This window comes from Lepidothrix coronata, unplaced genomic scaffold, assembly GCF_001604755.1.
Source record: "Lepidothrix coronata isolate B3197 unplaced genomic scaffold, Lepidothrix_coronata-1.0 Scaffold76, whole genome shotgun sequence".
Taxonomy (NCBI): Eukaryota; Metazoa; Chordata; class Aves; order Passeriformes; family Pipridae; genus Lepidothrix; species Lepidothrix coronata.
Genome location: NW_016690256.1, coordinates 3073011 through 3097511, shown reverse-complemented (window position 1 = coordinate 3097511; position 24501 = coordinate 3073011). Strand labels below are relative to the sequence as shown.

The following is a 24501-nucleotide window of genomic DNA, read 5'->3' as shown; positions in this document are numbered from 1 at the left end:
TCAGGCTTTGAATATCTCTACAACTCTCTGGACAACCTGTTCCTATATCTAACCATCTTTAGAATAAAAAAGTTTTTTCTAATGTTTAAATGGAATTTCAGTTTGTGCACAGTGCCTCTTGTCCTATCGCTGGAAACCACGGAGAACCATCTTCTTTGTAGCCCTCTACCAGGAGTTTACACTGTAAACTGGCTAAAGTCTTTAACATGTAGCACTACTGTTCCCTGTTGACCAAACCATTCCCTAGTGTTTGAGATATGACCTCCAATATGCCTTAAACATGACAAGGATTAGCCAGACTTCTCAAAAGACATGTGAATCCTTCTCAGTATTCTGAGAGTACTCTCATGCTCTTCCCAGATATGAGGTCCCAGACATTGCTAACTATCATTCTTGTTCAAAATTTGGATTAGATGTCACTACTCTTGTCCAATACCTTTTCCGCTTTGCACAGACCTGCCAAATGCTTGCTCAGAATTTAAGTTCTCTTTGAAATTCTGGTGGGTAATGAGAATTTTAGATTTTCCTGCTATTCATCCTTCTATAGGTGGAAATTATTTCTGAATCTGCCTGCCAGAAATTAAACAGAATCTCATGCAAACAAAGGGAATCTTAATTGAGAGACTTGCTTACATGGCACAGTGTGAAAACAAAAGTGTGCTTTCATAATCTTGTAGCTGGCTTCGGCATGGGGTTGACTGATTAAAGGAAAATCCTCAATGAATAAATTGTGGCCTATATAAAAGAAGTTAAAACCTCAAATTTGCTTGCATTTGTTAACATCCTCTTTAGCAGCCTTTCTACTCCAGAGATTTCCCTTCTTTCTTTTCCATGTAAGTTGTTCTCATTAAGTTCTGTGATTACAAACAAGGCTTAGCAGTATTAAATGACTAGACATTTTTATGGCCAAATGGGATTACTTTGATAATTGGCTCTGATCTGTTGCAGAACTTGTTCTCCATAGTTGCTGCATTGAGTCTCGTAACATGTATCATCCAACTGATATTTCCCAGGTCCTTTGATTCTGTATCTCTTCAGAAGTTTGGTTTCTTTTCAGCTGTAGGCAGCATATCACAGGCCTCACAGAATTTTTTTTTTCTTCTGACATTGTCCATGCTGGTGGCTTCAAAACTGTAGTGAAAGTGTGATGAAGAATGACAAGGCTTAAAATAAGGACATCATCACAGCATTCCATGCACGCATTTCTTTCCCAGGTCATCAGTCTCAGCCATTATGTAGCCAGGCTAGATCGTGCTCTTAGGTCAGCACTCTTTACTCATGGGAAGTATTTCTGGCAGATCAGGCTTAAGAGAGGTTGACAGAAACTCCAAGCACTGAAATTACAGACCGATGGCATAGTGTCATCCACCAGCAATTATGGCATTTCAGATCCATATATCCTTTTTCTTGTGTCATGGTTTAACCCTAGTTGCAAGTCAGTCCCCTGCAACCCCTCACTCACTGCCCTGTGATGGGATGGGGGACAGAACTGGAAGGGTAAAAGTGAGAAAAACTCTTGGGTTGAGATAAAGACAGTTTAATAGGTAAAGCAAAAGCAAAGCAAACAAGGATTTGATTCACCAGATCCCATGGGCAGGCAGGTGTTCAGCCATCCCCAGGGGAGCAGGGCTCCATCAACCTAATGGTGACTTGGGAAAGTGAACACTTCCACTCTGAAGATCCCCCTATTCCTTCCTCTTCCCCCATGTCTATATGCCTAGCATGATGCCATATGGTCTGGAATATCCCTTGGGTCAGTTGGGGTTAGCTGTCCTGGCTGTGTCCCCTCCCAGTTCCATGTGCACTTCCAGACCCCTCACTGGTGCAGTGGGGTGAGGAGCAGAAGAGGCTTTGACTCTGTGTGAGCACTGCTCAGAAGTAACAAAAACATCCCTGTGTTATCAATGCTGTTTCCAACACAAATCCAAACCATAGACCCATACTAGAAGAAAAGTACCCCATACCCATACCCAATAGCCCCATACTGTGAAGAAAATTATCTCTGCCAAAACCAGCACAGCTTACAATGACAGATCCCTGTGATAAAGGGTGTCTGACCTTGGAGAAACAGACCAATCAAACACTCAGAGCACTCAAAACTTTTTACTCTTGTCATGGCCACATGTTATCTTATAGAACAGAAAGGACCGATATAGTCAGTTTGCATCTACAGGTTTGAGGAGACGCAGAATTTAGAATTATCCTGCACAGCACTTTCTTGTGCCTTGAAGTGAAGAAATATTTCTGTGTCCACACAGACATGTATTAATCTTCTGTACCCACTGTATTGGTAAGACTGCAGCACTTATAAATAAACAGTTCAAATTAACTGCTGAACTGTAAAAGTTCAGATGTTGCCCTGATGATCATCCCAATTATTTCTTTGGAAAGACTAACAAACACTGACTCAGGCTTGGTGCTATTTATTTAATTTTGGATTCCACAACGATTCATTGAAATAGATACTTGAGAGAAATGGAGATCGGGTTCCTGATAATACTGTGGAATGTGTTGATAAAACTCTGAGATAGTCACAGAAAGCAGATATGCGGCAGAAATCCAGTCTAACTGTCCCTGCAATATGACCTAGGGAAAAAAATTGTCTTTCACCCCAGATATGGCACTTCATTTAACCCTGAGCAGTACAGCCCACCTTAGCCCCATTCTTACAATGTCTGTTCACAGTCACAGGGTATAAAGTTTTTTTTATATACTTATTTGTATATCAAAAATTAATCAGAAATGCAGAAGTTATGGAGCTTGAAATTATTTATGATATCTGTATCCCCCAAAGTGTTCTCGTTAACAATGAGAAGAGGATACTTCTGTATTTCAGAATCCTGAAGTGGTAAATTCACCAGAAATTTGTTATTAGCCCGTACAAAAACACCTCTCTGTTTGCCAGAGATACTTTAGCAGCTTTGAAAGCTTTACTTGATCAAAATACATTCACTAAAGTCTTTTCTGTGAAAGGTACAACCGAGTGCCCATAAAACCTTGGATAATCTGTGTATGTTTTCAACTGGCATTATTTTGTGTGTAAGAAAAAGCATGCGTTTCTGTAGCAGCTTGACAGGCTGGGGGCTAATGCATGCGCTGTACTTCTGTGCCTGTGCTGTGATTTATTTTGAGCAGGGCATGTTTATGGCAGTGCTTCTCTTAACTAGACAGTGGGTATAATGCTGCCAAGTTCTGTTGTCAGTCTGTCAGTAAAAATAATGTCAATAGTAATCAGTCACTGCCCAATTTCGTCCCTCCTACCTTCTTTGCTCCTAGGGCTAGCCACTGTCAGGTGATGCACATTGCCAGTTTTGCTCCAGTCTTACAGAAAAGGGATTTTCCCCTCCCACTCTCCTTTAGCAAGATGTGACCATTGCCCACATCACTCTTTAATCTCCTATGGGAAATAATAATTAGAAAAAAAAGAAAAGTCTACCTTACAAGCAGCTACTGTTTGGATAAATGTCATGCTTAGCCTGACATTTCTTGATACTAGTCCTTGGATAGCCCAGTAAGCAGAGACTGCAACCCAGAGGGTAATGGGGGAAGACATGTAAAGGTCGTTGTGATTATAGTGAAGGAGATACTTTAAAGCAGAATCCAAATATAAAACCTTGTAGAGGCTGGCATGCAAATTAAAATGTAAATAAGGTTGACAAGCTTTCCAGCAAGACATCAAACTGCCAAAGGGCAAATCTGCCTTCTCCAGGCCTTTTCTGTCTTTCGTGAGCACACTACAGCTGTTTCCTCAGCCAGCAACAATAGTAACCTCTGGGAGAAGGAGGAATATGAAAGCTATAGTCATTCTTAGCAGCTGTCACATTTGCAATGGTTTCTCTTCAGAGTATTTCATAATCCTTTTTTTCAGGGTACTTGCCTTAGAAATTTAGGTTATGCAAGCACTATAAATTAATAAACAATAAGATGTGTATATACATGCACAAGCATTGAAGGCAATCTTACAGCTATGAAATTCTTACAAGCTTTATGAAAACAGGGTAATTGTGAGATCCTATTCCACACTTTTAACATAATTAGATATTAAAGAAATTGAGAAAGATGAGGGGAGAAAAGAGAAATAGTCTCTGGTATGGGTCCTTCATTGAATTGTATTTAAATTGTAGCAAAAACTGGAAAAGGTTCATAGGAGTGAGAGAGGCTTTTGAAGATGAAGGAGCTGAGGTAGAAGTGACAAGATAAGAAGTCTTGTAATTCTTGGAATAGATTCACCTTCAGCATTCTGATGTCAGAAATATATGTGAGCAATTATTATTATTGCTTTGAGAAGTCTGCTTTGATTTGGCCTTTTTTTGTTTGTTTGTTTTTTCTTTTTACTAGAGAATTCATTCTTTTTGCTTTAGTGTCTGGCAGAAATTCATTTGTGTATATTTAAAAACATATGTGCGTTTAACCAGCACTTCCCTTGGCACCTCCTTCCGCCTTTTGAAGGGTGCTGCCCTCCTTTCCCGATGTCCTTCGGAGCAGCCACTTGGCATGCCCTGCACAGCAATGCCAGCTGCACAGCAGACCTTCTCCAAACCTGAGTTTCGTTTCCCTTTGTCAGTACACGATATTTGCTGCCTGTTGGGATGCTTTTAGAGGCCTCCTGTGCCAACCATCTACAAACTGGAATGCTTTGCTGCAGTAATAGTGTCTGCTAATGTCTCATTACAATCAATTTGAATGCTTCAAGTTCCACTGAGAGCTAATAACACATGAAAGTCAAACTAGGCTCGTAATTTCAAAGACGCATATTTTTTTGTAATAAAGTGAACTATTATGCCCTGTTGAAAGTTGACTATAACAGATTTTAAAGGTGTGTTTGTAGAGTCATTAGGACCTCCTCTTATGTGTCTTCTAGCTTGGAATAGCAAGATATTCTCAGCTTTCTGTTTATCTTTAATAAAATAACAAAGCTTTATCCATTGTCCTTTACAATTTTACACATTTATATTTACATTTTTCATAGTAATAAAAATTAAAATATCTAAACCAGTTCGACTTACCTGGCTTTGAGAGAGCTTCACATCACATTTCATAGGAAAAAGAGGTTGTTTCATTGCCCTTTATCCATGTTATTGTTTTCAATCCCAACTCAGCCTCCTCTCACTTGATTGTCTTTCAACTAAATGGCCTCGTGAAAAGGAAAGTTAAAATAATGGTAGCAAATTGCACCTGAAATCATCGTGGGCAGCTCTTCAGATGGATATCTGATGTAAGAATGAAAACAAATTGGACCCAACAAGCTCAATACGTGACAGAAGTTAGGGAAACAGGAAAAAACCTCAGATTCATATGTAGAAAGGAAAATCAAATTTACATGTTTCTCAAACAGTTCACGACCCTGCCAGATCTGGAGTAGCTAGGGCACTGAAGGCTTTGGGAAACAGACAAAAAAGCAGTGAAGCTGAAGAAAAGGAGGAGAAAGCAGGCTTATATATTCTTTAAAAACTATTTTACAGGTAATTTAAGAAGAATAGTGGAGAGGTGCGGCAGACAACTGAAAGGAGGAAAGAAATGCAGAGACTAACTGCTCTGAATGGGCAAAGAACAAGGCACAGGGCACAGTGACATATACTGGGTAGTTTGCAAGTGGAGAAAAAGAGTTGTTTCTCATGAGCCCCTGTGTAGGAGGTGCAGGGAGGATGCCTGGCTCTCAATTAGACTTTGGTGAGGTTATGGATGGGCCCAAGGAACAGAAAAGGGAATGGAGAAGCTGGAAAACCTGAAATTTTTTGGCCTTCCTTCCCACTGTTATGCTCATTAAAAACAGAGCTAATCTTTAACTCTAGTCCCATCAACAGATGGGAACTGATGGTGTGGTCAGGGCAGAGACACATAGGCTAGTTTTACCATTAAATGCAGTGTTTTGTGAAGTTACATTCTCAGGTTACAACAGAAAGTGTCAAGAGAGGGAAAATCTGGCCTTTGATTTGTTATGTCAAGCAGACAGGATAGAAAGGCCTCAGAAGCCTGACTTTACTGGCAAGGGCAAGGAAGGTTGATCCACCAGGCGCCTTCTGTACTCAGTGGAGAGAGAATGTTCTCTGAGGATGCTGGCCTTGAATTGAGTTGTGGGTGTGCCTCTCTTTAGGGTCCCTAGAAGATAAACCCTAACAGGCTAAAATCAGCCCTTATGATTGCCCTGTCTCTTGCCCACCATCAAGGTACTGGGTGGGAGGTCAGGGAACAGGGAACAAGAAGGGATCCAGGAGTAGAACTAGACTGTGAAGCTTCTGCTCTCTTGTCTTCACATTATCGTGATAGCACATCTCTGCAGAAGGATGACCAAAGACTACAGCTTTGAACTTAAAAAGTGATGGTTCTATATGTTCATAAAAAGAACTAGTATGGGACTGCAATCCTTTGAAGGAAGGGAAGGTAGAATCACAGAATCACAGAACATGCCAAGTTGGAAGAGACTCACAAGGATCATCAAGTCCAACTCCTGGCCCTGCACAGGACCATCCCCAAAAGTCACACCATGTGCCTGAGAATATTGTCCAGACTGGTTTTGAATTCTGTCACTGTACTGTGACCACTTCCCTGGGAAGCCTGTTCCAGTGCACACCCAGCCACCCTCTGGGTGAAGAAACTTTTCCTAATATCCAACCTAAACCTCCCCTAACACAACTTTAGGCCATTCCCTTGGGTCCTGTTACTGGTCACCACAGAGAAGAGACTAGTGTCTGCCCTTCCTCTTCCCCTCATGAGGAAGTTGTTAACTGCAATGATGTCTCCCCTCAGTCTCCTCCAGGCTGAACAGATCAAGTGACCTCAGCCGCTCCTCATACGGCTTCCCCTCAAGGCCCTTCACCATCTTCGTTGCCCTCCTTTGGAAGCTCTCTAACAGCTTAATATCTTTTTTATATTGTGATACCCAAAACTACACACAGTACTCGATATGAGGCCTCACCAGTGCAGAGCAGAGTGGGACAATCCCCTCTGTTGACTGGCTGGCGATGTTTTGCCTGACGCCCCTCAGGACATGGTTGGCCCTCCTGGCTGCCAGGGCACGGCTGACTCACATTCAACTTGCCATCGACCAGGACCCCCAGGTCTCTTTCTGTGGCACCAACTGCAGAAAAGAGAGCAAAAAGTCTTTATTAGCATTTCTAGCATAACCAGTCACTGCCCAGATAGTGCAACAATAGTCTCAGCTGAAGGACAGCTTAGTTCAAGCTGTGAAGCTCAATTTGCCCTGTTACACTGGCAGGTGATGACAGTGTTTCTGCAGCCTAAAGTTAACATGGAACAGAAATTGTCTGTCCACTGCATGTTATATTTTAGTGGAAGAATAAAAAGCAGCAGGCACAGAAACCAGTTATCTTCTCTCTTCCTGTCTCTTAACACTGAGCCAACCCCATGATTTGGCTTGACTTCAACCAGGTTCTCTCTCGGTCCTCCCGGTAGTTGTGTTTTTTTGTTTTCCCATCTTGTCCATGACTAAGAAGAGAAGAATGCAAGTCTGAGTTATCCTACAGTCTCTTGCACTTAAGGTTTTGTGCATGAAAGAATTTTATCTTCTTTCTTGTGCAGCACCATGTTCTTCCCTAGAACTCAAACATAACCCTTTCAAGATGAAAAAGTAGCTCATCCTGGCAAACAGTCTATTCTGAGACCAGCCAGCCCCTTGAACAAGCTAAAGAAGCTGCCCAAATCTTTTGTCCCATTAATTTCAATGTCTAGAGCTAGTACATCACTTATTCAGTTAGGAGTGAGTTTCACAATACAGTTATCCCAAGATTATGGAAAACTATCATAACAGCACGATCACAAGTGAAAGCTAAGATGGATTTATGTGATATTCTTGAAACTTCAGTGCCTTCTGTAGGTCAACAGGAAAATATTATTATTCCATAAAATGCCACTGCAGCCAGATTGGATTGGGCATCTCTGATCTTGTGTGAATTAGCACAAATTAATTTTCACATTAACCTGCTTAAAGCCATGAACCCTGCATTAGGTACTAGGGGATTCAGTTATTACAATAATAGCACTTTTTTGCTAATTACAGGGACACAACAAAAAGTTTTTTGTAGCAATACTAATCCATTTTATAGCATGTAGGCCACTGGCAGTAATGAGCTTCATCTGTCCCAAGTGGATACAGTAATTTTCTTTAAGATCTCATTTTTGACACTTGAAGATTTTTTCAAAAGGTTTTTCCTTGCAAAACCATCCCTGCTTGCCCTTTTTGCTGTGTTCCTCTTCTCATTACTTTTAGTAATTTTACTACAGTGTTAGTTTTTAAATATTTCAGTTTGCCATATTGTTTTCTTGTATTCATTGCGAATCAGAAGGAATGGTCTTAAAAAGCAGTAAAAAAGCTTCAGATGAGACATTAGGGGAAAATGCAGCTGCAGAAAGAGAGTAAAGCATGAGAATAAACTGTTTGGGGTGATTGAAGTGTCTCCATCTCTGAGAATCTTTAAGAACAAATTAGCAGACATCTGTAAAAAGATCTAATTGTGACTTAGGGCCCCTGAGGATGTTCTGCTCACTTGCTGGCAAACTCTTCGTCTCCTCTTACCTCTGAGAGGTCAGGCTCATGCTCCAGTTGCAAGTTTCTGATGCCTGACACCCATTTAAGAGAGGGCTGTTTGTCCTTGGAAAATGCTAGGCAGTGCAATTTGATACAACCTTTTATCATTGTAGTCTAAGCTAAATCATCTCCATTTGCTTCAGGAAATGCAGTCAGTTGCCCCAACACAGATGACATTTAGGAACTTGATCACAAATCCCAGATCATAATGCACTCCCAGACGATCTTGCCGGAGTCTCTCATTTGATCTGAGTGCAAATCTTTCTTATAGGAAACTTAAATCATTCAATATTCTCAAAAAATTTTCTCAAGTGTTTATTGTTTTTGATCATTCCTGTTCAAACTGTCTCTGAAAGCTCTATGGATGTGACATTTATTAGTGCTAAATGCTGTTTAATCATAAACATCATAAGCATCATAAGTGAAGGGATGATCTTGATCTGCTGCTTTTCCCTACCTCGATCATCCTGAACAGTCACAACTAATGAAGCGGAAAATGAGGGAGCTTTGGAGAAATCAGCCTGAGCCAAATATACATGTTCTATTTGCATTCAGTTTATCTATCTATTTATCTATCTATTTATCTATTGCACTGACTTTCTGTAAGGCACTGTAAAACACTGATAAACCAATAACACTCACCACATAGGGATAAGAAAGTATTCACTTACCCCAGAGAACAAACAACTGGTCCTTGGGAAAAGCTGTTGAGGTTGCCATTCTTATTCTGGGATATTTGTCAGAATCATGAAAGACTATAAGAAACCCGGATATCAGGCGGGAAGTTTTCAGCACTTCCATTTTCTATTAATCTGTAAGCCTTGCCTGTAATGTGGCGCATCAGCACAGCGGGGAGACAGCAGAGATCTGCTTCCTGTAGGAATGACTCTAATATTTTCTTTATTAACTAAGATTGGATTGTCTATTTAGCAAAATGGAAGTTGGTGGGTGAAGTTGTGTTCTCTCTCTAAATCTGTCATGAGAATCAATGTGCAATGGAAAAGAGCAATATACACAGAGGAAATGTCCTGGTGTAAAAGCCAATAAATAGCTTCAGCTGTGTTTAGCTAGAAAAATGAGTCTGCCTACCTGAGCACTGAGTGCTATGAGTGTTCTTCTAAGAGTTACACAATGCCAAAATGGAACTAATTGTAAGAAAATATTTGAACAGTTTATGCACAATATTTTAGGTTTTGATTTTCTGTAAAAGCAGGAATTGGACTTGATTAAGAAGACCTTTTCCAGCTAAGTCTTTTGTGCCATAAGGGTGGGGTTTTGTGGTTCTGTGAATGATGAGGTCAAGGGTATCAGCAGTAATTGCAAGACATTTACTGGTATTAGTAATTTTTCAGACATTATTCCAATTTTACATGATCTGATGCTCAAGTTAATCAACATTTCAGAGCATCCAGGCCATCAGCTATAGCCTGCATTTCTAATTAGCAGCCAAATGTACAGCATACATATTTGCAACCTAGATATCCCATTGCACAGGACTCAAAATATTCCTTATAATAAGCTGAGAGGAATGCAGGGGGCATGAGGTGATATATGTATTTGTCTTGTTTAAATTCATTCAAGCCTGTAATGTGCTGAACCATTCCCTATTACCTGTTTGTACTAGAAGCAGTAATCCCCCCTTAATAAGGAAGCTCTAGCAAACTAATACAATTCTGTAGCTGCTCTAAATGCTGCCTCTTAGAAAAGATCAATACACACATGGGAATGTTTTCATCCATTTCATTCTTTTCTGCATACTTTCCTTTTTTGTTGAGGACATTTGGGATTGGTTTTAAAGGGTTTTTTAAACAGTAAAAATGGATAGTTTTGTTTCCAATCTTTGATGAGTTCTTCTTTTTAATTCAATAGAGTGTCCCAGACAACCTTAGGACGTGGCTGAAGATATCCTTTACTGGAAGAGCAGCACAGCTGAGTATAGGAAAGTTACAGTTATGGGGAAATGTAGTTTTTACCTGGCAGATTTTGAAGTGAAGGACTAAATCATTTATCAATGGCATTATTCAATGTTAGCAAATGGCATTAATCATAATAATAAAACAGTTCAACCTAATGAGGTATATTCATGTTTATTTTCATAACACTTTGCCAAGATTCTGTTTCTCTTACTGATGGTCCTTCTGATCTCTGTATTTTGAGAATTCTGTAAGATTATCCTGTTCTATGAATAATTATGCCTGGTACTACTGGTATTCTTGCTACTGTTTATTTTTCTGCTTTAGCTTGTAATGATTTTAAATTATTTGTGGGTTGTGGTTTTAAGGTGGTTTTTTTTTTACTGTAGGCTACAACTTTCATGCTCATTTATGGAATTAATAAAATCACATTAGCTTCCACACCACTCTATTTTCAGTGAGAAACTTTTTTTTCCCCTGAGTCTCTTTTAGGAACCCCTTTTTTATCTCTTCCCACTCTAAATATATCAGAATTCCATGCAGTATAAGTACAAAACTGGCATATGATGTCTTAGCTGTGAAACGTTTTGTGTAAGTTTTCATAGAAGTTCACTTGAGAATTTTGAGCCCTGATTTAGTGATGTCTTTTTTTTTCATTTTTGTCTGAAAATCGGACAGGTCAGACTGATCTACATTTCCAGTTTTATTTTGAAAAGATTCCCACACGAAGACAGTGGGTCTTTTGCCTCTTTAGTCACACTAAGTCATTATTGATTTGGGAGATGATGAAATAGGATTGTACCCTTTTTCTTTTCACAGCATTGTTTAGTTTAAGGTGGCATCTTCTGTGTACAACAGTGCTGGGGAAGATGCCATCTGCCCCAGTCTGTTCCCACCTTTTTATCTCTGTGTTCTGCCCTCCTTAACACTTGCAGGCAGTTTTGTATCTGAGTGCTTTCCATTCTAGATCAATCAGATTCAGACAGGTTAGTGTAAATAGGGTACACAGGCTAACCCAGCTCTTTCTCATTTAAAGGGATTTGGAAACACAATAACCATGTAGCTGACAGGTGGGACATTCAGGAGACTTTTAGAAGGAGGAAATTTATAAACAGCTGAAGGCAGTTAGGAATCATTTGCCATCATTTACAAGTCTGTAAAAGAGGAATACCTACCCAGTATAGTTACAGGGTTAGTCAAGACTACCAGAATGCCTGTCAGTATTGCCATGCCTAGGAAACTCTAGAAGCAATCAGCTCTGTATTTGGTTTCCTCATTCCAATTCATGTCTTAAGCAAGCATGTCTTCTTCATTAAGATATGGCTAATTAGTGCAACATGCCCAGCTCCCAAGGAATAGAACTACACTTGGTAAAAAACAGAAGCAAGAAAAAAAACAAGGAAGCAAAAATAAGTAACAATTGCCCCAGGGCAATGATTTTGGATGGGAAATTGTGGAAATTGAATAATGTCTGAAAATAAGATCTTCCACCACTAGCCTGAAGCGACAAAATAGCTAAATGAATTAGCTTAGCTATTAATAGAAAATAGGTTTTGTTTCTTTGCAATGTCACACATAAATATTTGTCAAAGAATGAGGATTAAAAGGCAGGGAAGTGGGGTTTTTTTTCACCTTGACAAAATGACAGAGTCATTTTGTGCTTAAAACTCAAGAGATATCTTGAAATGTGTCTGTACTGTACAAAACAGTAACTCCTACAAAGCTATCAAGGTTAATGAGACATAAGCTACTCTGCTGGGCGAGCATGGCTGTGCAAGTTGGATGCCAGGGATGAAGTGATGTGCCCAACTTTTCCAAGATTTCACACTTTGCTGCCAAGGCAGACCATGTGTGATATGGTTGTTTCAGATCTACATCTCTACTCTTTATTTGCCTTGCCCCTTCTTGGGCATGTGTGCACACAACGTTTTTCAGAATGTTAACTCAGTGTGAGCCTCCGGTAATTTGAAAAAGTGCCATAAACAGTCCTGTTTAGTTCAGGGTGCATCAGTTCAAATAACCAGTGAATAAATTTTTGAGAATGCAGAAAAATTCAATGCAGGATAAAGCTCTCCAAAATATTGTGAGGGGTTATTTTCAAAAGCTATTGAATTGCTTGCAGTTTTCTTCAATGTTTGGAAGAAGCTGCAAAAAATTTCCAGCTGAGAAACTCCAGGTTGACACTTCATGAACCAAGGATACACTTTAAGGGAGGAGGTAAAATAGCACCTCAGTGGGATACATAGTCCTTGTTACTCACTAGTAGCTTGATTTATTTTAGTACATCTCTTTCATGAGGAGGTATAAATTTTTTTAAACTAAAGCTTCCAGAGGCAATTTGGCTTGGAATTGTATTCCCTGGGACTAAAATATAACGTGTTATTAGTCTTGTGAATATATTGTGGAAGGAAACATATTTTCAGGTGTATTTATATTCTCAACTAACGCAATATGAGGGCTGTATCTAACAGTGCAACATATGGAGAAAGCATTATATTCAATAATAAAGCAAATGAAAATAAAGTTAGTGATGATATCTAGGCAATGAGGTCAGCTACAGAACAAATATATAGGGTGAAGTTTTAATTAGAAAACAGGCTGAATTGTAAATACCTGAATATTGGTAAAGGAAGGCAACCAACCAATATCAAAGAATAAAGACATTAATGGCCCTACTGTGCTGAAATTTTAAAGGGCAAAGCAATCACTAAAAATCAGTAAATATGCCTGTGTTATTATTTTTGAAAGGTTCCTGAAAAGGGGTATTGAAAATATTTCAATAAAAACAAGCAGATATATTCAAAGTAATAAAACCTAATAAAATGTATATATATCTTCACTTTTTCAGTATTGAAATCTATGTTTTTCATTTCCTTTGAGTGAGCTCAGGAGAGTTATATGACTGATAAGAAATAGCAGCATCACTTGTTCTGTTGCTCAGTGCATCATGAATGGCTTTTGAGCAACACTTTCTCAAGTCAATAATTCCCATTACTGCATCAGAATCACGTGCAGTTTTTTCCTGTCAATTCATGACTTTAGCTGATAATAAATCTAACTGATTGTTTGGACTTATTGAAAGCATAACATTTGCCATACAATATGAGATCCAAAGCCAACCTTGTACAGAACTATGTCCCTGGCAGTGACTAGCATCAGATATGGCAGAGGAAGATAAAGGAGCCAAAGCTACAGTGAACTGTACCTAACCATAGTATGTTTGTGTGTTTATTTCTTATGAAATTACTGCAGATCACAAAGATTTTTCACCATCATTAACCTGCTGTGTAACTATTTGCAACATCAGACAACTATAGAACTGAACTCCTAATCATCCAAAAAGGGTACCTTTAGCAAAAAAATTGACTCAACATAAATATTAAACAAAAAAAAGTTATAAACAGAAGACATAAAATACTAGTATTATCAGTTCATGTCTTTTTGCACACTCTTTCACTTTTTATGTGTATTATAGTAGTTTCAAAGGCTTCCAGGACAGTGGGTTGCTGGGCATCTGGCAGGCATAGCCAAAGACACCATGTTAGTCTAGCAGCCATATCTCTGCCATAACTGTCATAGTATGATGAGACACTTTTTTTGATTCACACAGCTTCCCACTGTAAATCTGTGGAAAAGCAAGAACCAGATCCAGTGCTCTGAAGTCTTAATGTTGGTCTGCTCACCTTCCTCTCATCTACAAGTATAAAAACAACGGTGACTGGTCAGCCTTGTGTGCAAAGGGCAGAAATGTAAAACACTCACTGTAAGAGGAAGTGTGTTCTATTATTTTAAATCTTAAGCCATTTAGCTAAGACATCTGCTAAGAGGAGGCAAAGGAAAAATATATTTGCGTAAATAATATTACCATAATAATAGTATTATGCACATATCTATCTCATGTGTCCAAGGCAATAAGTTCACGACTTACTGTAGAGGCATAAAATTTGTGTTCCCATGAGCGGAACAGAAGGAAATCTCAGAATGTTTAAACTGGCCTCAATCCACTGAAATTATGCCAAATTGGTACTGATAAAGAAGTTGACCTGGCAGCTGCTCCTTTATTTTAGATTTATTCAATATACCCTTTTTGAAGTGATAAAGTTCTCTAATTAATGCCTTACAAATTTGGGGGGTTTTTTTAGACATTGTAGTCTGCTAAAATTGGACAGTTCAGGTTTAAGTTTTTATTTAAGTTTTCATTTAAATTTCTACTCTTTAGTAAATCTGTTATCATCTATAAGCAAATGGTGATTATCCTGACTTGCACAGAAAAGCAAATATTGATACCTGCTGACAGAAAGAATTGCTATCTCTCTAAAGGTGCCAGCACTAAGTGTTCAAGCTAATAAAGACTTGGACTAGGATGTTGAACTATCATTTTCACTATTGTATCGTATGTCAGCATTTCAGTTTCTTGGCTATAGTTTACTTGTAGGATCAGGGCTTTTCTGTTACTATGTTCTCTAAATTCAATCAATACTACAATCTTTGTTATAAACATAAAAGTGAAAAATAACAGTGATGTAGCTTTGTAAAATTCTGCAACCTTTTCTCGAAGAAAAGCTGCAGCATATTTATTCATTTATCATAGCTATTCTTTATTTGTATGACCAAAAAGTAGCATCAAGCCATCAGATATCTCTGTCTTTGCTGGTTTTAGATTTAGAAATTATTTGATTTTGTAGTTTGCTTTCTTGCATTCAGTTTTAGTCTTCCAAATGCATCTAAGCCTTCCAGGAGTTTTCCTGTATGCTCAAGTATCATAGCCTTTTAGGCCATTTCTGAACTCACTTGGAGAATTTTAATTTAAAATTTCAATATACTGCTTATATTAATAGACAAAGTACTTCCCACCCCATAGGTACCCACTTGCACAGTTGTTAGAGGGGTTGGCAGGATTTTAGGTGTCTAAATCACTTCATCAGTGAAAATGTTGGTCACTGCATCCCCTCAGATGCCAAAGTGGATTAGACAAGATTTTGTAATCATAGTTGTGATCTTGGCTAGCTAAACATGAAGTTGAAGTGTATTACTCCTTGGGTTTGGGAGTTCAGATCTTTTTGTAATGGGGCTGGCCATTTGCCTTGCTTTGATTTCTCAGTATGTGAGCTAAGGATAAGGTTCAAGGTGTTTGAGGTTTACTGCCAAAGATCTGTCCTGTTCTTTGAACATGTCCAAGTGCTTTGAAAAGGCAAACAACTGATATTTGAAGGTTAGAATATGTATGAGTCCTAGATATAGCACTTGGTAAGGTGTTGGAATGAGGTAGAAGGAAAAGAACCAGCTCTCTGTCCATATATTCAGTCTAAGGAGTCCTGTATGAAGCAGACAAACATCAGTTATTCAAACTAGTGTCTGTATTTAATAAATAAGCTGTTTTGGCTTTGACTGGCTTGAGGGAAATTCACGTTGTAGTAATTCAAGCTGACCCTACTTGCTCTCCTGACTGAACAAGATGTTGAGCAGAGCCAACATTAGAAAACAGATTCTTGGAAAAATGAGGATTTGCTTCAGGCAGCATGCAGAGCCCAACATGCCAATGCCAGAGCCCTGGAAGTTGGTCTTGCTGTCCCTGTAACTTGGCCATTCCTCAAAGAAGCAATCTCCTCTCCCACATCCGATGTCACTAGCTCCACCTCTCCGAGGACAATGAGTTGTATCTGTGTCTTCAGGACAGCCAATTTCAGGTCTACCTGCACTGCTATGAGCTCTGAGCCAACTCTAAAGTGCGGTATGAACAAACACTTCCCTCCATCCCTTTTGCCCTGTTTCTTAGAGCAACAATCCCAGTGCCACAGGCCGGCAAAAACCATTATATCTTCTGGTCTGACTCCAGCGATAATACAGGTTACAGTCTGCTCGCCCATTTGCTCTTTTAGTCTAGCATAGCTTTATCAGTTTTTTAAGCTACCAGAGTTTGTTAGATCATTAATGAATCAGGCAATGGGTAGGATCTTTTCAGATGGATTTTAATAAGTCAAATTTGGGAATTTTTGCTAATTAAGCATTGCAGCAGCAACACGTTCTTTGTTCTCCCTTTCTTCAAAGAGCATGAAATTAGTGAATCAGCTTTAACTGTATTTTTTTGTCATCATGTCACAACTTTAGTGTCCTTTTAACTGTGTTGGAGCCTTGCAAGTCAGGTCCAATGCTGAATTTGAAGGATGTATGAAGTGTTTTTCTGGACTTTAGCACTGCCCTTATTCACACCTAGCAAATGCAAAGCTATTAGGAATCCATTCCCCTGGAACGATCACACTCACAAAAAAGTGTTAAGAAAAAAGGACTTTTTCTCAGTAGGCAGAACTACTCTGATGGCAGAGTATCACTGTTTCTTTTTCTGTTCAGATTTCAAATGCAGCTGTCACTATACTATCTAGCAATCAGTAGAACTAGGAGGGCTGAGTTTAAAGAAGTTGATCTGAGCTGGGTTAAATACTGGCTGTATTGATGGCCGTACAATTTCTGGTCTAGGAATTTGTCAGGAGGAAGGGAGGAGTTACATTTCAATATTTTTTATGCATAAGTATGAAGAAGGTACTGTGGAAAAATATGGTCCCATAAATTTGGTTATTTTCAAATTATCTGTGTATTTCAATCCAAAGGAAAAAATATCTCAAGAACACAAAGGAACAGAATATCATTAGTACTTCAGTATTTTTTTGATATCAAGCAGGGAACAGGAGCTTGAACCCTGAATTTCCATCACATTCTTTTTAGACAATTTTTAAGAGGTCTTCTAAAAAGAGAGAGATTACTAAATTTAGAATAAATTTACAGTATGTTAAAATCAGTTGAATTACAAGTGTGCTCTGACATCAGAACGCAGGTGATAATATCGTCATCTGACCAAGCTATAGTCATTTGAGTATCTTATGAGCTGATGTTGCAAATAGCTGAATGCTGTGCTAGAGAGAGTCGGATTTCCAATCCTCTGTTCTCAGTCTCCAGATTGGTGTCTAAATCTGGGAGTTACTCCTACACCGCACATATAGAGTCAGCCTGGGATGTAGTTGTTTATTAAAGGGAAAGTTGCTCTGCTGTAGATCACTGGTATCTTTAGCTTTGCCCAGATGTAAAACATCAAAGAAGCTGAGTTACACTGTATGTTTACTGTTTTTTAGAGTGTATCCACCATAAATGAAAAAGACCTAGTAACAACCCTTAAAATTGTAATATTCTGTCTATATACATAGGACTGATACTGTATGAGGAAGAGAAACATAAGCTTTTGGTACTTAAGATCACCTTTCCTATTTGCAAAGAAGAAATGTTAGATTTGTTATAATGAAATATAAGCTAAACAAAGCCTTGCTCGGAAGAAGATTATTTAATAAGTAAATTCTAAAGCAGGGGATTAGAACAAATAGGACTCACACAGAGTAAACTTAAATCCTACACTGGGACAAACATTTCAAAACTAAACTCTGCTTAAAAAAACAACACAGGTTTGTAGGAGCCTTAGTTCTACTGAGGATTTGGGCTTTTAAATTTCTGAGAAGTTTGAAGATGTACCCTAGGTGAATGAAATGAGCAAGAAACAAGCAACAGAATAAATCTAAAATACCATCTGCATGTAGGAGTGTCTCTTCTTCTGACATACAGAATTTCAGTTGCAGTCAGTGAAATCATAGGTATGTGGGAAGACTGAAGAGTCTTATACCACAGCAGTGGTTCCCAGCTGACTAGCAAAGTAGCCACTGTCACTTAACAGACTGAGTAGGCAGTGTCAAGAAAGGTCAGTGGAAGATAGGTAAAGGGAGGTAAAATGTGTCAAGGATGAAGAAGGGAAAAAACCCAAACACAAAACCCCAAATCAAATGACTCTGTTAAGCCAGCTTGAAGGTAGCTAGTGTTTACGTAAAATGTGGGGTCTTGCAAAGGTCAGGTGTTTTTATCCAATGAAAAGTTAAAGTCCTCTGAATAAAATGAATAAAAGCATCTAGACATTCTGGGAACTGAGCCAGTGGGAACAGCAAATGATCAAACAAAAATAATGTTGAGATTTCTACTAGGAGAAAATGTGAATATTGCTGTCTTACAGTGTTCTCATGTAGCTCAAACAGCAGCTAACAGAATGCAGGCCAATGGGTTATAAATGCACTGTAAAGATTTGTTTTCTTAAGCTGAGAGGTGGTATGATCTGGCAGGATGTACCTCCAGCCTTTAAGGGAGGAAACATTGCATTGCTGTTTTACTTGTGCTCTAGCCTTTCTGTGGGGAAAGGAATCCTTCTTTTGAAGGCATCAGTGGAATAAAACATTGAGGTGCAGGAAACATCTCCTCTTTGCTGGCATCAGTCTGCAACGTCTTACTCTTCAAAGTGTCACTGACTCATTGAAATGTATTGTGTACACTCTCACAAGTTAGTCTCCGAGCTCACATCAATGGATTTCCTGGGCTTAGGTTGAAATGTGACTCTCTGTGTGGTTGGAGCATTGCCTGTAGGTTGTCAGTTACAAGGAATTAGAATTTGTCTCCAAAACTTCAGCCTTTCCTCTTGCAAACCAAAACCATTAGGTCGCACAACGAGCAAGGGGAACATGCCAGCAGAAGGGACCATTGACCAAGCTGTACAAAGGCTGGGTCCTGTCAGCAAGGAGCCTTACCAAATGATACACCTCTAGCTGAATCCTTGTTCCAGTGCTGATCCCATGTTGCTGGTCAGCATGTCACAACATTTTACAAAGCTGCCAGCAGAGCTATGGAGGAGAACAAGGTGAGGAAGGTAGTTTTGCGCCATTCTTATGCAGCTTGGGTTTGGCATTTTGGGGATCACCCAACCTAAGACCAAGTTATGGCTCCACCTATTTAAAAGAAACAGACCCCAAACCTCAGTGGGTAGAGTAAATAGGGTGGCTAATTGCTCATATAATGATTTGACAGCTGCTGTGGGGTTAATTAGACTTGGAGATATCTTCTTTGGTTTGATGGGATTTTACAGTAAATTCTTGACTCATTAATAACTTCAGTGCACCATCCCACTGCTCCTAACAACGTATCAGATTGTTTGGAAAGAGGAATGATACAGTGGAAAACTGCTTTCAACATCCTTTCCACAGACTGAGAGATATTTGGTAACACACTTAGAACCTCCTTTCCTTTCCTGAAACTGCAATTCAGTGCGTCTAGCTATCTGACTCCTCACCTACTCAGTGCTGAAATGTTCAGGTACCACAATAAAAAGGACATTTATTTACCTAAAATGATACATTAATGCAAGGTCCTGTTAGACCTCCATTTTCAGGACATGCCTTACATTCATTAATTTAATATCAATTTGCATTTAGCAGCCCTAATGATTATATAGGTCAAGAAAACTAAAATATCTTTATTCTCTGGGCGTTTCTTATCTCCTTAGAGTACGCTCGATTTGAGGCAAAAATCCATGACCTGCGTGAGCAGATGATGAATCACAGCATGAGTTCTGGGTCTGGATCCCTGAGGACTAATCAGAAGAGGTCACTGTATGTCAGGTAAGCAGGAAAAGCTTTCTTCTGGGAATATGTCGGCAGCTACCTTGTCAATGCCGGACCCGCGTTGTTAGCTCAGCAAGATGGGAAAGAAGTTTGAGAAGCTGCATTGAAATGAACTAGAAATGCATCAATTTTACAAGCACAGCAGCATTAATGTAAAAATTGGATAAAAGCCCTATTTGTCCTATTGCTTAATCTGACCACTTCAAGTAATTTTCAGAGTGTTATACCTTTATAGTGACTTGGGTTTATGAGATAAAAATTTCTTCCCAGTTGTCAGCTGTTTGGACATCTGAGATGGATATTGTGGTATAATGACACTATGTTTCTGTGTGAGGTCTTGCCCAGACAGAGAATGATTGTTCTCAGAAAGAACACTTTTTCACCAACACTTTTTTCTTAAAAGGCAAGAACTGTTATATGCTTTTCTAAATGCATGACAGACTGCTGCTATCCCCTTGCGTATGTTTACACTTCTATCAGTCTATGCTGCAAAGAAACCATGCAAGATCAAACCTGCAGATGAAATAGTAAACAAGTTGGTGTACGTATATTAAATAGGGTAGTTAATAACATGTGAATTGCCTAACTGTGAGCAGTGGTTGCAGTTTCGCTTTGACTGTGCAAGTCTATTGCTGTAGTCTTTGCTGGGTGAAAGACTGGATGTTGCCAAGTTGCCCCAGCAAAGTTCTTGCTGTCACTCATACCTTTTGGAACTTGTGGAGACTATGGAACTCTGTGCCAAGTATTTTAATAAACTTTATGATTATGCTTCTCTAGGCTTTCATTTTCATCCCCCCTCCTTCCCCCCCCTTTCCTCAGCCTCCCCATGCTCAGCATATAATTTGAAATTCCTGACAATCATGAAGTAGAGGGAAGCAATTTGTCAGCCTCTAGGCAGTGATAATTATTCACAGGGGAGCTAATTCAGGTGATAACATTGCAGAGATCCAATTAAGGCTAAATTCTACATTTTGTCATTATGCTCTCAGTGTGAAAGGGTAAGGTAGCAGAGAAGGAAGGGAAAACTTAAATGTTAGCATGAATGATCTTATTCTGGTGAGCTGCAACCACATGAAGTACTAATTGGTACTGTCGCCAGAAGAAGCAAGGACTGAAAGGGTATGGATCACTGTTACCAGTGGTCTTGCTGTTGGGCAAGGTCAGGTTGGAAGTGTTCTGGTTTTCAATGCATCTCTAACCTTCTCTGACCTGAATTAGTTTTTTTTTCCAGACCAAACACAGAGTGACTTTTTTTGTCAAGAGCTTTGGTCAGCTCCCTGAATATGCATTTTATGAAAAGCTACAATTGGATGTGTAGAGATGGTCCAAGCTTACTTTGCTTGGGGTAAGCAAGGAAACTTAAATGTGGGGAACAGTGGTACAAGAAGTCCAAGCCAGTAACTTCAGGTTAATTTCAGTTGTCACAGGTATAGAGGGCTTAGACAAAATTTATTAAAGAAGCTCTGACATTAAATCATGAGGACTCCCTTGCTTTCTAAACTCCTCAGAGAGGAGTCTAGGTGAAGCTGAAGCCAATCTTAGCCTTGGATTGTGTCAACAGTTTAAATGTAAGGAATTACACACGAGTGAGTGAACCGCTTTTGTCCTGCAGGTTTTAATGATTGGCAAAATGAAAATATTTATATAAAATTAATCATTTTTTATTACAAATGATCAGATAAAAGATCTTTATATTTACTATACAATATAAAAGCTAAAACTACCAGTAGTATAGTATAAGATAGGATAGTGCACTATATTGAAGCAATTATCGAAGCAATTATATTAAAACTAGCAAAAAGGAATTAATTATTAGAGATTTTATATAATTCACCCATATCAGCACTAGTGGGGAGATCTCTTCCTCTCAGCCTTGAGGAGTATCCTTGGAGGGTGCCCCTACACAAGGGAAGAATCTCTACACCAACACTTCAAGAAGGGTTATGTTAGAAGAACCTGACTGTATGAAAGAGAACTGGACTTCTATAGCATAAAGTAGTTGACTGCTAGTCACACATTTACAGGCCAGCTCCCATCTTATCTGTCACGTCCAACTTCGAAAAGCAGAATGTGTGCTTGGAGTTTGGTGGACCAGGGTGGTTTCAGTATTTCAACACCAAAACATCACCCTGGCGCCACCAGTAACTCATCACAGATAACTTGCATGACAGCTTGCATTGTATGCATTCTCTGATTGGATTCTAGGCCTTATTTGGGTAGGCCCTCCTGCCACATCTGTGTACACTAAAGGGCTGACAGAGTCCTGAACAACTTACTGGTTTGAACTGCAGCAAAGCTCAATCACTCCTGTATCAGTATTGACCTAGTAAGCTCTGCTGAGAACTGAGGCTTATTAACTTGCACACTGAGCCAAGCTGAGATATCTGTACTGCATCTGGATTAGCCTAGTTTTTCTGTATAGTATTGCTCTGTGTGCACCAATGAGCCTGGTTTTCTGCTCGTTTATGAAGTCTGGCTGTGGTCTGCCTCACTAAAGCTGCTATGCCCTGGTGCTTCACTACAGGAGTCTTTGATGTCTTAGCTGCTTATCTAAATAGCACTTACCAAACCATAAATGCAAAATCTGTTCTCCTATTCCAGAGTTGTTCCAACAAATGCCCCAAACCTCTGAAGCAGAAACCCACAAAAGTCTCAGTCACCTTTGTTAGCATATATTTTTTGCAGTCAAACCCACACAAGTGGCTGTGTCTATGTCTGAGCAGTCTGTTTGAGAGGCTTTGTATTTTACATATTATTATAATGTGTTTGTAGTGCAGTAGCACTACAAATTGTGCCCAGCACTGTTAGTTCAATTCATGTACAATAATTACAAAGGTAGCTTATGTCTCAGGCACTAAGGAAAAAATAAATGTTTGTTCAGAAATGTGCTTGTTTTCAAAGAAAATGTTCTCTTTATGGATGAACTCTTTACAGACAGGGACTCATGTAAAAAGCTGGGATCTAGCATTTGGTTTCTATTCTTACAACTCAGGGTACGTCTCTTTCAATGGATTATTTTGGTCAGCATGTGCAAGAGAACTTGAGGCAAATTACCATATGTTGCTGTAAATCTGTAGCTGTAATGCCAAGTTGATGATTCAAGTTTGCTGTTTTCCTTTCTTTGTAGTGTATGTATGTAGTAGTGTATGATGTAGGGATTCTGCTGTCCTTCACTGAGTATGCCAAGCATAGTCATTTTTTTTTTTTTAGCTAGAGAGCTTAATCAAAGTAAATAACTATACTCTAGGCAGCACAGGGAAATAAATTAAGATCTATATAGGTTGCAATAATTGAAAATGTGTCATTATCTGCTCATAGAAACGCCAACAAGAGAGGATGAGAAAGAGTACAGACATGCCAGCGGACACGGGGTTCAGTGGATGCAGGGCTTCTTCATTAGCTTACAGTCTATGATTTCCCCATCCCACCCCTACTAAAACAGCATAACATTGAGATATATGAAAGATATTATATTAAATGAAGTGAAGTAAAATGTAATATGGGTTAAAGGGTTGAATGTAAGACTAGAAGCAGATGACTGAAAGCAATTTAAAGTCACACTTAAAGATCAAGAATTATTCATTCAGAGAAACTGAGTAGCTCTTTGACATGATCTATCTGTGCATACTCTGGTGTTTCAGATTTTTCTCATTTTTTTCTTTCTTTATCCCAGTCTGTCCTTCTCATGCCTCCTGGAATATTTCCCAGGAATTTCTGATTTATTTTTTTTTCAGTACTACCTGTTCCTTTTGTGTCACAGACCCTGTATCTCTGTTTGGGATGTCATCAGAAAGTTCACAACACTAAAGGCAAAGTGTGACACTTTAGGGGAGAATGGAGCAGTAGGAAGTGCTGTTAATCCTTTTGGAAACCCAAAACCTCTCTGTCACTAAATCTCTCTGTTGAGGAAAAGAAATACAGAAAGAAAAGCAGAAATTGAGAGAGCTAATATGAAACATAGCAAATGTTATTTTTATGCTTCATTTGGTTGTGAAAGTGAATGAATTTAAATTGAATTCAATAACTGAAGTAATAGGCTAAAAAAAATTCAGCTATTATTATTTTGAAGTCATTGGAATTCAGTCATCAGTTCATGATGAACAAGGAAAGTAAACAAACCCATCACCAGATAAATGTTTTGCTATATCCACATGTAGCAGGATCTTTAGTGGTTCATATGCAAATTCATGTCTTCCTTTTTGTCTTTTTGGCTCAAGGTTTTAAAGTCTGATCTTGTGAGATTATATATTTGTCTGTCTTGAAAAAAGTATATGCTTTGCTTTATCCTTCTAAATCCATATCAATAGTCAAATTTTTCAGGCTATGTGTGGCTACTATTGCTACTCTTAGGAAATGCCAGATCGTGTTATTTAACTCATAGCTTATGGATCATGACAGGCTTTTGAAGAGTTAAGCATCAGAGAAGTACAGTCCTTTAAAAAATTTTGTGAATTCGAGCAGCCACTAAAATTTTAATATAAAATTGTCAAGCTTTGGAGAAAACTGGGAGCTTAAGGGCTTTTCCTGTTGATTTACTAGGTTCCTCCTGAGCTTAAAGTACTTC

At 38.9% G+C, this 24501-nt stretch overlaps 1 protein-coding gene across 20 annotated transcripts in view; it reads left to right on the top strand.

Annotated features, from left to right (window-relative positions):
• Positions 1–24501, top strand: part of DLG2 (discs large MAGUK scaffold protein 2) — a 997608-nt gene that overhangs the window by 883373 nt on the left and 89734 nt on the right. For all 20 annotated transcript variants that reach the window (XM_017819622.1, XM_017819624.1, XM_017819626.1 and 17 more), the window contains one exon: positions 19820–19934. In XM_017819622.1, the coding sequence (XP_017675111.1) occupies positions 19820–19934 (115 nt within the window). The remainder of the gene's footprint in view (positions 1–19819; positions 19935–24501) is intronic.